This window comes from Haliotis asinina, chromosome 1, assembly GCF_037392515.1.
Source record: "Haliotis asinina isolate JCU_RB_2024 chromosome 1, JCU_Hal_asi_v2, whole genome shotgun sequence".
Lineage (NCBI taxonomy): Eukaryota > Metazoa > Mollusca > Gastropoda > Lepetellida > Haliotidae > Haliotis > Haliotis asinina.
The window spans coordinates 24797945-24811474 of NC_090280.1; the positions used below are offsets into that span (position 1 = coordinate 24797945).

Consider the following 13530-nt stretch of genomic DNA (forward strand, 5'->3'; position numbering starts at 1 on the left):
ATCCTCTATATATCAACCAAATCTATGAAACGACCATAATGATACACTGTGGGCTTTAAGGGAGGACATATTCACACAAGAGTATATAATATCGTAGCATAACGTCAGATTCACCGGGAAATGTTTATAGGGAAGTATCATCTAGTGAAACTACATAATGTCACACATAATATCAGAAACCGTACCTGTCAGATTTACTCGCCACAGTGGTGACTATGTTTCTGTTTTCCTCTGTGGCCGTTACACTATGTGGTTTTGGTATGTATCTGTCTTCGAAAACTGACATATATTTTGAATCTGTTGTAGAGTTAATTTACGTATTATTTTTCCGCATTTGCTTTTGCATCCATTGTTATCGACTTCTGATTCTATTTACCGTTTCGTATACAGCTCTTGCCTCCATGACAACTGGATACCCATACACTGTTACTCGTGTTGGTGAAGATGTTACCATGACCATGAAACCGGAGAATGTCAGCATCATATATTATGTATGTGTGGTAGCTGAGAGACTGTTAGCGGTCCAGCCCAACTCACACCGTATAGTGGTACTCAACAGTACTCACACCGGCTACAGGACCAGAATCAGATACACCGAGGAGGACTCACCGTCACAGACCGGACAGCTGAGGTTTACCATCTACAATGTTACTGTACAGGACGCTGGTACTTACTACTGTCAGGGAAGCAATGAAGAGAATGTTACTGGATGTAGACAGGTCGTCGTTGTAGTACGTAAGTATTTAACTATAAATTCCGAATATTAACGTGTCACTAGCCTATATGTTATGGACAATAACGGTGAATTCTTCAAATGTCAAAACAGTTCGTAAAATCGGGGTTTTTTTAGGCACTCGCATTATTGTATCAATGGATTTACTCATTTGTTCACAGAAAAGCCAGCCACACCTACCATCACCAAACCTGATTCACCTGTATCAGGTGAGAGTGTCACCCTCACATGCTCCTCCTCCTCCCGGAGTCTACCCCCGGACCACCCCCCACTGAACATGACCTACATCTGGATGAGGGACGGGGTGCTGCTAGAATCTGGTGATGAGTCTCCTACAGGTGGAGATGAGATGGCAATACCCCACGTCAGCAGAGAGAACCACGGAGACAACTACAGCTGCCAGGCTGTGGAGGGGGGACTGGAGTCTGACTGGAGTCACGAACATGTACTGGATGTCCTATGTGAGTAAGAACTACCTTGTTTACGGTATAGGAACCTCGCATATCTTTGCAACTACGGCTCTGAGTATAGCACCGTCATAGAACCCTCATGTCCTGAATCATTATTATAACAGTACTTTGGTGGTTCGGATCGGAATTAACGACAACATAGCCAAAATCTGTGATGAAAGTTTTCAGCTTCAAAGGTTTAACGAAATACTTCAAATACTTCAAACACGAATACTTCAAAATTATGTCACATCACTGTTGTTAATCTGGATGTGAGCTCAGATCAGCACAATACATAATATAGATTGAATGAATCTGTTGCTACGACAACGAATGCAGTTTTTGTTCCTCGGTCTCGCAATTCGAGCCTCAGATTTCAGAAAATGTAAATGCTCGGTGACACACAAAGGCCAAAACAAGAGTATTTAAAATATTAGGAAAATAAGGAACACAAAAGACTCACTACCAACCACGCATGGCAAAATTCAAGACATTTAGAGTATATTTAGAGTATCTTCTACTATTCTGTATTCTATATTGTACGCAAATGTTTACACAAGACAGAGCTTTCTCTCATTAACTTTTCATTTACCTTCTGAAGTACCTAAATCATCTGTTAAAAACCTCCCCAGACACGACCACAATACGACCTGAAACAAGCCGCGAAGCGTCACTGAATATGTGACGCCAGTGTCACCTATCGGAACAATTGCGTCGTGACATTTGTACGTAACTTGGCGGCGCTCAACTGGCACTGACACGATACATTTCAACGTTCAGATTATTACTCATGGTTCAACTATAGCTTTAAAATCGTAACTATGTGTCGTCACAGTACATCACCGTGTTTATTCCAAATGGCTGTCATGGCATAAAATGGGTTGACTGTGATGATCAAGGTCGCGATTGATTAATGATTATTGATCGTGCAAACTGTGCATAACATCAGTATTGCACTATTTGGTGTTCCTTAATTAGTGTAACTGACGCCAAATGACGAGGGAAGTATCTTAGATGTGTTTTCCCCTCACCATCGCACATCATATATTCCAGATGGACCTGATCAGATACTGTTTGAAGGCACAAGGGAGGTAGAAGAGGGGAAACCTCTAACAGTGATATGTTCCGTTGACTGTAACCCTGCCTGCACTGTAACCTGGTGGGACACATCCAGGCAGATGGTGATTACAGGACACGTGGAGGCTGTGTTGTCTATGCCAGCTGTAGATGTGTCTGTGTCTGGACAGTACACGTGTCACGTCAACAACAGCCATGGGAGTTCATCAAGGAACCTGACACTGGAGGTCCTCCGTAAGGCCTCCACAGATTCCGGAAACATATATGAGTAACATAATATGTGACATTTAAAATTATATTTGAATGAGACATGTAATGACTGTTTAAGTTTTTACTCCCTTCAAATTTCTCAAAACACACAGAGATTTTGAACAGGTATCTACCAAAATGTGGATCAGGAGGTCAATCTTGACTATTAATTTGATGATATGACATCAAGTCAGTGTGATTCGTCACTCTCAGATTCCCCCAAAGCAAAAATATCAGATCTGAACCGAGGAGAACAAAAACATTATATATTTACTCTATTACATACATCATTTATATAATTCGACAAACAAACCAGTTCCAGTAAATCCTGACATTTGAGACTCTTGCTTCCATTTGAACACATTTCAATGTGATCTTACGCCATATGTTGTATGCATATTGAATCAAAGGAAAGCTTCTATTTGGTATGGTGAATGTTGCAGCACGTGAGTTAATTGAATCTGGTGTAGTCCCCATCGTACCTGTGACTGCCGCCTGTTCTGTCCTCATTGTCGTCATCGCTTTCGTCATCGTCGCCGTCGTTTTCCGAAGAAACAGGACCAAGAAAGGTACTGTCTTTGTGGTGATACGAGAAAATATTAATTATGCTGCTGTCGTATATCCTGTCATGCATCTCTTCAGTTTTATTACTTCAATTACAGCAGGCGCATTTGAATCCTTTCTGAATGATAATTTGCATTAGAAGTGATTACACTAGGGTATGTTTTATCTATTTCAGGAGGTAAAGTGTACAGGTGAGGACTCTCAATAGCAGATATCTGTTGTCAGTATATCATTTCAAGAACAATGAGAAGACCACAGCGTTTACATACGAGTTAAGGTACAGGTTTAGCCCTACGAGTTCGGTGTACTCATACAGGTTAAGATATAGGGTCACTCACATATGTTACGGTACAGTTACTCCTACAAGTTAAGGTATAGAGTTTCTCCTATACGTTAAGGTATAGAGTTTCTCCTACAAGTTAAGATACAGTTTTACTCCTACAAGTTAAGGTACACTTTTACTCCTACAAGCTAAGCTGGAGAGTTACTCCTACAAGTTAATGTACACAGTTACAGATACAAATTATTATTGGATATTTATATAGCGCACATATCCATGCAACTGGTATTTGTTACCCTCGACCATTGGATGTCCGTCTCAGCATCATATTATCAATCTCAACTCCCTGGGGAGTATACAACTCTTGCTGCCTCTAGGCGCACTGAGTTTATTGTACAAGCTAAGGTGCAGAGTTACTCCTACAAGTTAAGATACAGTTTTACTCCTACAAGTTAAGGTACAGTTTAACTCCCACAAGTTAAGGTTCAGAGCTACTCCTACTCCTCCTCCTCCTTATAAGTTGAGGTGCACTTCTACTCCTACCAGCTAAGGTAGTTTTACTCCTACAAGATAAGGTACAGAGTTACTCCAACAAAATACGTTTCAGTGTTTCTCTCATAAGTTAAGGTACTGAAAAGAAAGAAAAGGATACAGGATTAGCATTGTCGTTTGTACTTTCGAGGTGAGCATTATGACTTCAAGATAATCACAGAAGTTGTTGGTGCCAGGTAGGCACAGGTAGGTAATATCTAATATCAGCATTTGCAGCTAACTAATTAAAGGTTGATTTTTTCGAAGTTTAACTTTGCAGTCTGATGTATGCCGTGTCATGATATGAATTGCTTACTCCTTCACCTCATGCATGTCTTTTAGGCCTGGAGACCGCAGTATGGCTGACAACGAAACACAATTTCAACAAGATCCAAGTGGTAAGTGTTTGAAATCTTGCAAAAGCGTGTCGGCGCATTCGATCAGCAGACTTATTCGTATACCGTGCGGATTGTATGAATGCACTGCACATCATTCATTGTTCGGAGGGGAGTGGGATAGTCCAGAGATTTTTCGTCAGGCCGAGGAAAGTGAGTTTAGTTATACGCCGTTTGTAGCGATTCCAACAATATCTAGGCTACACCAGAAATGGATTTCACACATTGTACTCAAGTGAGGGATCAAATCCGCATTTTCGCCGAAAGGGGCGAACGCAGTAATCACAAGCTAGTAGCTACCCAACTGTCCCGTTATGCCGAAGACACGGGTTCGGTGTGCTGAGCGCAACATGTCGCAACAAACAAACAAACAACTGAAAGTAGTGCTTATGACACCTGGATAGGATATGTCTAGTAATAGTGACACAGTCAGTGGTCACATAAAACGTGATATATGTAATTTAAGTATTTTATCGGGAGATGGCGCGAACGCCATTGTACATCAGGTCGCACAAGAAGAAGCAGGGGAATTCGGGATTTTTATTAAACTTAATAGGGCATGCTCATAGATTTCATTTGAAACTTTTCTTCGTCATTACTCAAGGTCAGTGTATTGAACATGTGTGCAGCAACACCCCACAAGTAATAGAACTCCCGACCCCCACTCCCACCCAAGTGCCACACGACGCTCCAACCTCTACCTCCACCCAACCGCTGCACGCCATCCGAAACCCCACCCCAACCCCTACCTCCATCCAACCGCCAAGCGCCATCCCAATCCCAACCCAATCACCACACGCCCCTCCCCTTCCTAACCCCAACCCCTGCCTAACCGCCACACGCCACGTACTTGTATTTGTATCAAATTCCTTGTACTTGATGTTTGTTTCTAATCAACTTGATCATTTGGAAATCATTCATGGAATATTGTTATCTTCCGGCTTGCCCGGAAGATAGGACCTGTAATCAAGGAAGATGAATGATGTTCCAATATTAGAAACAAGATAAAGCCCCAGGATATATAAAGTGACCTTGAACTAAATGTCAGGAAAACACGTGTTCTGAAACAAGCACTGTGTTCAGACGAAGCAACTGAAAAGCCGCTATCGTTAATCAGCCACACATGACCCGAGTAATACCAAGGTCCTTGTGCTGTGAAGGAGAGGTAGGGTGGCCCAGTGGCTAAAGCGTTCTTTCTTCAAGCCGAAAGCCAGGGTTCCATTCCCTACTTTGGTCCAACATGCGAAGTCCATTTCTGGTGTCCCCCTCCGTGACATTGCTGAAAGAATGCTAAAAGCGGCGTAAATCCAAATTTGTTTATTCATTCATCTACGTCACACACATTATTGGTAGCATGCCGTTTACTGCAGAGTAAAGAGTTACTGGAATATCTGTAGGTTCCACAGACCGAGAAAAACACCATGCGTTGTCGCATATTATCTGACAAGCCACTGCTTGTGATAAATATTACAAAAACTTCATATACATGTACACACAAATGCTTCACTGACGTACCATGTAATATTGATTATACAGTTGTTGATTGCAGAGTGCAATGGGTGTTTTGGATTGGGTGACAAGCAGTGTTTAGGACTGGGTGACAAGCAGTGTTTTGGACTGGGTCACAAGCAGTGTTTAGGATTGGGTGACAAACAGTGTTTTGGATTGGGTGACAAGCAGTGTTTAGGATTAGGTGACAAGCAGTGTTTAGGATTGGGTGACAAGCAGTGTTTAGGACTGGGTGACAAGCAGTGTATAGGATTGGGTGACAAGCAGTGTTTTGGACTGGGTCACAAGCAGTGTTTTGGACTGGGTCACAAGCAGTGTTTAGGATTGGGTGACAAGCAGTGTTTAGGATCGGGTGACAAGCAGTGTTTAGGATTGGGTGACAAGCAGTGTTTAGGATTGGGTGACAAGCAGTGTTTAGGATTGGGTGACAAGCAGTGTTTTGGACTGGGTGACAAGCAGTGTTTAGGATTGGGTGACAAGCAGTGTTTTGGATTGGGTGACAAGCAGTGTTTAGGATTGGGTGACAAGCAGTGTTTAGGATCGGGTGACAAGCAGTGTTTAGGATTGGGTGACAAGCAGTGTTTAGGATCGGGTGACAAGCAGTGTTTAGTACTGGGTGACAAGCAGTGTTTAGGATTGGGTGACAAGCAGTGTTTTGGACTGGGTGACAAGCAGTGTTTAGGATTGGGTGACAAGCAGTGTTTAGGATCGGGTGACAAGCAGTGTTTAGGACTGGGTGACAAGCAGTGTTTAGGATTGGGTGACAAGCAGTGTTTTGGACTGGGTTACAAGCAGTGTTTAGGATTGGGTGACAAGCAGTGTTTAGGATTGGGTGACAAGCAGTGTTTAGGATCGGGTGACAAGCAGTGTTTAGGATTGGGTGACAAGTAGTGTTTAGGATTGGGTGACAAGCAGTGTTTAGGATTGGGTGACAAGCAGTGTTTAGGATTGGGTGACAAGCAGTGTTTTGGACTGGGTGACAAGTAGTGTTTTGGATTGGGTGACAAGCAGTGTTTTGGATTGGGTGACAAGCAGTGTTTAGGATCGGGTGACAAACAGTGTTTAGGATCGGGTGACAAGCAGTGTTTAGGATTGGGTGACAAGCAGTGTTTAGGATCGGGTGACAAGCAGTGTTTAGGACTCGGTGACAAGCAGTGTTTAGGATTGGGTGACAAGCAGTGTTTTGGACTGGGTGACAAGCAGTGTTTAGGATTGGGTGACAAGCAGTGTTTAGGATTGGGTGACAAGCAGTGTTTAGGATCGGGTGACAAGCAGTGTTTAGGATTGGGTGATTGAATGATAACCTGTTTCGTTATAGATACGTTTTCAAGTAGATCTTTAAGAATCTACCCCGTGAAAATCTAGATTTGAAATGCTCTTCACAAATTATTAACGGTTAGACTGTCTGCTTCATTTAAGCCTGGCATCATGTCCCAGCGGCTGAAATCAATCGAGGCTCCATGTGACAACCCGCTGCCATAGCTGGGATATTGCTGAGTGCGGTGTACACACCAATAGAACCATTGGTATTATTTCTTCTTGTAATACTTAGTTTAATAGTTTCTGACTAAACACTTCTACCTACAGACTTGTATGCCAAGGTGAAAAAAAAGAGAAGGCGCAGGAGAGAAGGTATAGACCATCTTTCTATCCTTGTGGTCAGTGAGTCTCACCTTAGGTAAGGGGCGGTGGGGTAGCCTAGTGGATAAAGCGTTCGCTCGTCATGCTGAAGATATGGATTCCATTCTCCATATGGGTTCAATGAAGACCATTTCCGGTGTCCCCGCCGTGATGTTGATGGAATATTGCTAAAAGCGGCGTAAAGCAAATCTCACTTGAGGTGACGCTATACATGACGTCATCTATACCTCATGACGTTATCTTAGCCCCTGACTATTTACCTCAGCGGTGTGTCCGTGTGTCTTTTCTGTGACAATGTGCGGATGTAGCTGCCGTCTAGAGCATTGACATTCACCGTGTTTGATGGTTTTCCTTTGTCATGAAAGAAACTATGGTTATGGGTGCGAATCCCCAAATATGGTTCTTTGTTTGTCAGCATCAGACCAGGGGTGTTTAACACAAGCTGTAGTCAGTGTCACTGACGGATGTAAAAAAAAAACACTTTAACAAAGATTTCAACGAAACCCGCACAGACACTTGCTGTTTTTGACACCTTCTCATCAGGTGTCTTTGTTGTAAGAGATTACTGTAAGTTTGACATCCTACAGAAGTTTGACACCCATCCTATAGAAGCCTTTTTGGGACATTTTTCATTAATTTCCAAATGCATATGTTGAATTATTAAGTTACAAACTTGAAAATTCAAGAAAATAAATTGAAAAAAGCGAAACCCCTAATGGCCCACCAAGGCTTCAGTACCAATCTCACACAACTCTTCTATAGTTCATTTACTTTGTTCTCTTTTCCACAGTCTCTGATGTTTATGCCACGGTACAAGAGGCTCAATGCAAACACTTCATGAACAGATCTTATGCCGGCGCAGAGCCATCGGTAAGTGTGTACAAGAACTGTTTTCCTACAATACAAAACTGACAGGAAGATAATTTATTACCATTCAGTCAGTGTGTCGTAAAGACGTGGATACGAAATAGGCAACGTAAGGTGATGAATGAGTGAGTGAGTGAGTTTGGTTTTACGCCGCTTTCAGCAATATTCCTGCAACATCACCACGGGGGAACTCCAGAAATTGACTTCGCACATTGTACTAATGTGGGTAATCGAACCAGGGCCTTCGGCGTGAGGAGCGAACGCTTTAACCACTAGGCCACCCCACCGCCCCTCGAGATAATGAATGCAATTGCGAAGATCGATGCTCATTATGTAAACCATTGATTTTCTCGTTCATTCATTGACGTCAACTGCTGAATGTTGCGTAAAGCAAACCTAACATATCATAAAACATATGTCAACACAGAACAGCAAAAATATATGTCATCACTTGGTTCACCAGTGGCTGTAGGTTAAAGAGAAGAATTTAAAAAAACCCCTCGCAGCTGCCAAGTCGAGGCCACAGACAAAATTCTGGAACAATTATCATAATTATTATAGTCAATGTTTTTCTTTCATTAAGAACAAACTTACGTATCACTAGCAGAAGGGCAGTATTTTCTCATTACTTCTATCAATAATTTTAATGGCGATGTTGTTACATTATGTTCATATTCATTTAAGTAATGCAAAAACTTACAAAAGTTACCAATAAGTTCAGTTCCTCATAAAAAACCAAGACCTATATGGGCATTAACCTTACAAGTCTTTTCAAAAGCCTGAACAACACAATGTAATATATTGGATGTGTGAAGAGATATCATGTGTTTAATACATCATAATAATCCCCTGTTGAGATCATACATATGTTTGCTGTCTCCAGTCGGAAAATGCAGTTCTAATCGACTATGCAGGACCAGTCGCTGCCGAATACAACAACTGTGGCGAAACGGTAGGTGTATTATACATATCCTGTCACGTTCCGGGGAAGAGACTTCCCTGATTGGCTGACACAATGCCGAAACGACTCTAAGTTGCAACGAACACAAAGAGAAAGCATGTTCTGCGGTAGTGAACTGCTTGGTTCAGTAAATGTACCAGGTGCAGATTTGGGTTCAGTCATGGAATAAATTCTCATGATAGAAATGTTCGACATTTGTAAGTGCAGTTGTGTTAAAATTTCAGAATGATGATGGTCTGACCTACGCCGACCTTGCCCTTGAATCGCCTACCCTGATCGACGGCAAACCAATCATACACAGAAGGGAGGAGCCTGTGGTATATGAAGAGATTGACTTCGCCCTCACCCCCGGGCCACAGCTTCCGGACAAGATATGGGAGGTGGAAGTGCAGGAGGAGGAGGAGAGACGACAGTGCCTCTGGGAGTGAAGATGAATGAACCTTGAGAATCTCCAGCTGCAGGACAAGACCATGGATCTGGAGGAGCTGGCGGAGGGAGGCTGTGCTTCTGGGAGTGAAGATGAAAGAACCTTGAGAATCTCCATCCGGACAAGACCTTTCGAGGTTGAAGAGCTGGAGGAGGGAGGATTTGCTTCTGGAAGTGAAGATGAAAGACACTTGAGAATCTCCATCTGCTGGACAAGACCTGAGAGGTTGAATCTCAGTCTCAAGGTTACATTGCGAAACATACCTAACATTTAATGGAATCATTTAGATAAGCAAATATGCTTTGAAAGCTGAATAGAACATTGGTGTAAAAAGAGAGAGTGTGTGTGTGAGAGAGAGTGGGTGGGTGCGTAACTATTGGCTTCTTTATAATGATCCACGGTAATAAAGAAACTGAATCCAGTGGTTCCTTTGCGAATTAGGTACATTGCAAGTTTTCACAACTAAGGAACGTTATATATTCCCTAAATGTACGTATTTAAACCTACATTTACACGTTCGCAATCTGCATGAAACTAGCATCTACCATTAAGGGGGTACCCCGTCGAGAGTGTATCTGTCTGTTTTCATTTCCACCGGTACTTTTATATACAAGGTTGTGCACTGACCGTAGGGAGAGAAATAACAGCTTTATAATTCACTTGCAAAGATGACCAGTTTACTTGAGCATTATCATGACATAATTTTCTTCCCTCAAACGTAGTAGGGAACCTACCTCCTTTATTTTTTGTCGAAATACAAAAAGTTGTGAAAGTTAGTGTCAAACGGTTGTTGTATTTGTGGAACTCATATAACGCTTGGCATCGTATTGTTCATATACTATAAGCATTTAGTCTTTATAGAGGCTCATACAACGTTTGGCATCTTGCTGATCACACATTTGTGGCATCTTGGTATTTAAATAGGCATGGCGTATTGCCTCTTTGGTCGGCATGCTAGAAGTTCAGAAGATGAAGAATGAGGATATTTATTATGGAGGTACAACTTCATTATGCTTTGCTAGACAACGACATTAGAATCTATGTCGAACGTCGCCTATACATAATATAAAGAGGTTGTCTATCCATAACAACTGTCTTCATTCTTCCTGGCGTATTGGTTGTTCATAAGCCAGAGAGTTTTCTTTCAAATATGTTAATATGTGTTTTGATCTTTTTTTTTTACTGGAAACGGCATTTCATCAGTTCTTTATTTTTGTGTTTTGTTATTCATGTACGTTATGCATGTGAGACGAACATTTTATTCAGTACCTTAGTGTGGAGCAATGCAGGGTAAATCAACCTTTATCTACGTCGACCTCTGTGATGAGGGGTTTAAATACGGTAGTACTTCCAGGACTGTATGTTGTAAGATTAGTGTGCCGTGATGCAGATCTGTTCCGTTAACTTCACGGTTACTTGTATATAGATCTTTACATATTTACTCTGTAAGTAACTTACCTTAACCGTGTTTCATGTTCTCTTATGATGACATTCTCTATTTTGTTCATCACATTTCATCAAAGCAGGTGTTCGTATTCACTAAGATTGTTGTTAACCGTCATGCATACGGTGTAGACAACATTTTTTTACGAATTCAGTTTTACGAAACAGTTCATAAGAAGGTGTATATGGTTTGTGTTTGATTAGGTTTTAATACATAAAACGAATATTTTGGACATTCACCACTGAGCCTTTGCAAGGATTGTAAGACACCATTACAGACAGGGTAGCCGTACCCGTGGACACATGTCACTGCTGTTCACGATGACGTTACCATGTCGTCATCTCAAATTCAGTGAGCTATAAACAAATCAAAATTGAACAACATTATATATGTACACGTGGGCGATAAGGTATGAACGTTACGTTCACCTTAGCGCAATGTCTGTCACATGTCTGTGTTACGTAGGAATTACGGTCAGCTGAGCGTTACAACAGCCCAAGTCTTTATTAAGGTATGTAAGCTACGATCGCCTTAGTGCTGAAGTTGTGTTACGTATTTGTAAAGGTATGAAAGTTACGGTCACCTCGGCACTATAACCGTCGTAAGTCTATGTTAAGGTATGGAAGTTACGATCGCCTTACCGCTGAGTTTGTGTTACTTCTATGTTAAGGTTTGGAAGCTGAGGTCTAAGATAGTCGGATGTCTATGTTAAGCTATGGGTGACGGTATACGTGTCACTGATGTTATGTTGACATTGCAATGTCGTCATCTCAGTATGTATAAAACAATTCAAAACTGCATGGACGTTAGCTATGTTCCTTTTGTGTAATGATATATACGTAAAGGAAGGCGTTATCTCCAACTTTTTCGAAATGTCGCATTAAAGAATACCTGGTGTATTCATTCTTGGCACCCGACCCAAATGTTGACCAGAGTAACGTCTAGCACTACCATTATTATATCATTATATTAATGTCTATTTGTTTCTCTCCCAGGAGAGCATGAAGAACTGGGCCTCCTTCCACGAAACACTTAGTGATCGTAAGTCACTAAGGTTAAAGAAAGGGAGTTAAGGTTTACCTTAGTAAAAGTTGCTTTGTGAAGGAAGCCCCCATGGTATGCTGTAGTTGGTTTCCATACATATTCTACTATGGAATGTGCCAATCCTCAAATTATTTTTATTCTATATTTGCTATTTTGCAATACCTGTTTCTGGTAAATAAATGCTTGAGCAAATAGAGTTTTTGTTACACTCGGCAATGCCACCAAGAGGGTGTGTGACGCCAAGGCATTCCAGCAACAAGTTTTCCGTCTATTCGGTGATGGCGAGAGGTCCTGTACGTAGTGCTCAGGTCACCATCAGTTGTAGTTAAACACCGTCGAGCTCGGACAGTCCATGGGTGGGTCACCGTGTTTGGCAATTTGACTCCTGAAAGTTCCTAAGACTTCGGTCCTGCCCCGCCACAAAGCACATGGGGAAACCATGTGGTCTCACCTTAGGTATGTGAGTTTGTTCAAATTTGCCTCTGTTCACCCAGCAGTAAATGGGTACCCGTGAGGTAATGTCCTCTATATCTTTAACCTCTATATCCTCTAATCTATAACCTTGTAGCGGCTAGAGGCAGCTTGGGTTATCCGGGGTGATGATAATCAGATTCTGATTACAGCGTCGAGTGAGCAACGAGTCAGATGGATACTAGGCGCTATGTAAGTGAATTATCATCATTATTATCATTCTCTTTCCTTGGTACAATAATTCAAAGGGATGCCTATGCGCATACTGTTAAGTTCCAGCTGTCCGTGTGTGAGTTAGATTAGTTTTACGCAGCTATTATCAGCAATATCCCGACTGGGGGCACCAAATGGGCTTCACGCATTGCACCCTTGTGCGGAATCGGCGTGACGGTCTTAGGAGTGACATTGTAACACCTATTCTGTCACCGCATGTCGGAGGGGACTATACCTGGATCCTATAGAAGGGATGTTACTTCGTGCCTATCAGTACCTAACAACTGTTTGATCGAGATATCACTCTGTAGATTAAAGAGATTTTACTGCGTAAGGTATTCTTGTATTCACTGTTCGTCATGGCGTGTTTTACTCAGATGTAGTCTGGGTGGGTTTGGTGTAACTTGAAGAATTGTGAATTATGAATTAAATCAGTTGTAGTTTCGCGACAACACCTTCCCGGCAAGACTTTGTTCAAAAGAGCTATCTTATCACTGAAACGATCCCATACTCAAGGTCAACGCTCATAGTCCTAAGACCGATTTGCAGGAACCAGACTGGATAATGAATTTTTAGAAAGCGTGTGCGTGCATTTTGTATGAGTGTGGTAATTAATACATAGACACATAGTAATCGCATGCTTATCCTTTCCCAGACCCGTCTAGTCCCTTAGTC

The 13530-nt window shown here is 41.9% G+C and overlaps 2 protein-coding genes across 2 annotated transcripts; both read left to right on the top strand.

Annotated features, from left to right (window-relative positions):
- The first annotated feature begins 390 nt into the window (after window positions 1-390).
- Window positions 391-12363, top strand: LOC137278012 (uncharacterized). The gene is made up of 9 exons (XM_067810047.1): window positions 391-735; window positions 895-1194; window positions 2236-2493; window positions 2952-3091; window positions 4226-4281; window positions 7375-7419; window positions 8219-8298; window positions 9179-9247; window positions 9481-12363. The coding sequence occupies exons 5-9, from the start codon at window positions 4242-4244 to the stop codon at window positions 9682-9684; spliced, it is 438 nt and encodes a 145-aa protein (XP_067666148.1). The 5' UTR covers window positions 391-735; window positions 895-1194; window positions 2236-2493; window positions 2952-3091; window positions 4226-4241; the 3' UTR covers window positions 9685-12363.
- On the top strand, window positions 453-3267 carry LOC137265278 (cell adhesion molecule 4-like). Its single transcript, XM_067800673.1, has 5 exons — window positions 453-735; window positions 895-1194; window positions 2236-2493; window positions 2952-3077; window positions 3248-3267. Exons 1-5 carry the CDS (start codon window positions 453-455, stop codon window positions 3265-3267), a joined length of 987 nt encoding a protein of 328 aa, XP_067656774.1.
- Window positions 12364-13530: the final 1167 nt, after the last annotated feature.

Excerpts from the sequence above, each read along its gene's own strand:
- LOC137265278 (XM_067800673.1), top strand. The coding sequence starts at position 453 with ATGACCATGAAACCGGAGAATGTCAGCATCATATATTATGTATGTGTG. Across the intron at positions 736-894 it reads ACAGGTCGTCGTTGTAGTAC|AAAAGCCAGCCACACCTACC; the intron begins GTAAGTATTTAA and ends ATTTGTTCACAG. Across the intron at positions 3,078-3,247 it reads AAGAAACAGGACCAAGAAAG|GAGGTAAAGTGTACAGGTGA; the intron begins GTACTGTCTTTG and ends TATCTATTTCAG.
- LOC137278012 (XM_067810047.1), top strand. The coding sequence starts at position 4,242 with ATGGCTGACAACGAAACACAATTTCAACAAGATCCAAGTG. Across the intron at positions 4,282-7,374 it reads ATTTCAACAAGATCCAAGTG|ACTTGTATGCCAAGGTGAAA; the intron begins GTAAGTGTTTGA and ends TTCTACCTACAG. Across the intron at positions 9,248-9,480 it reads ACAACAACTGTGGCGAAACG|AATGATGATGGTCTGACCTA; the intron begins GTAGGTGTATTA and ends TTAAAATTTCAG.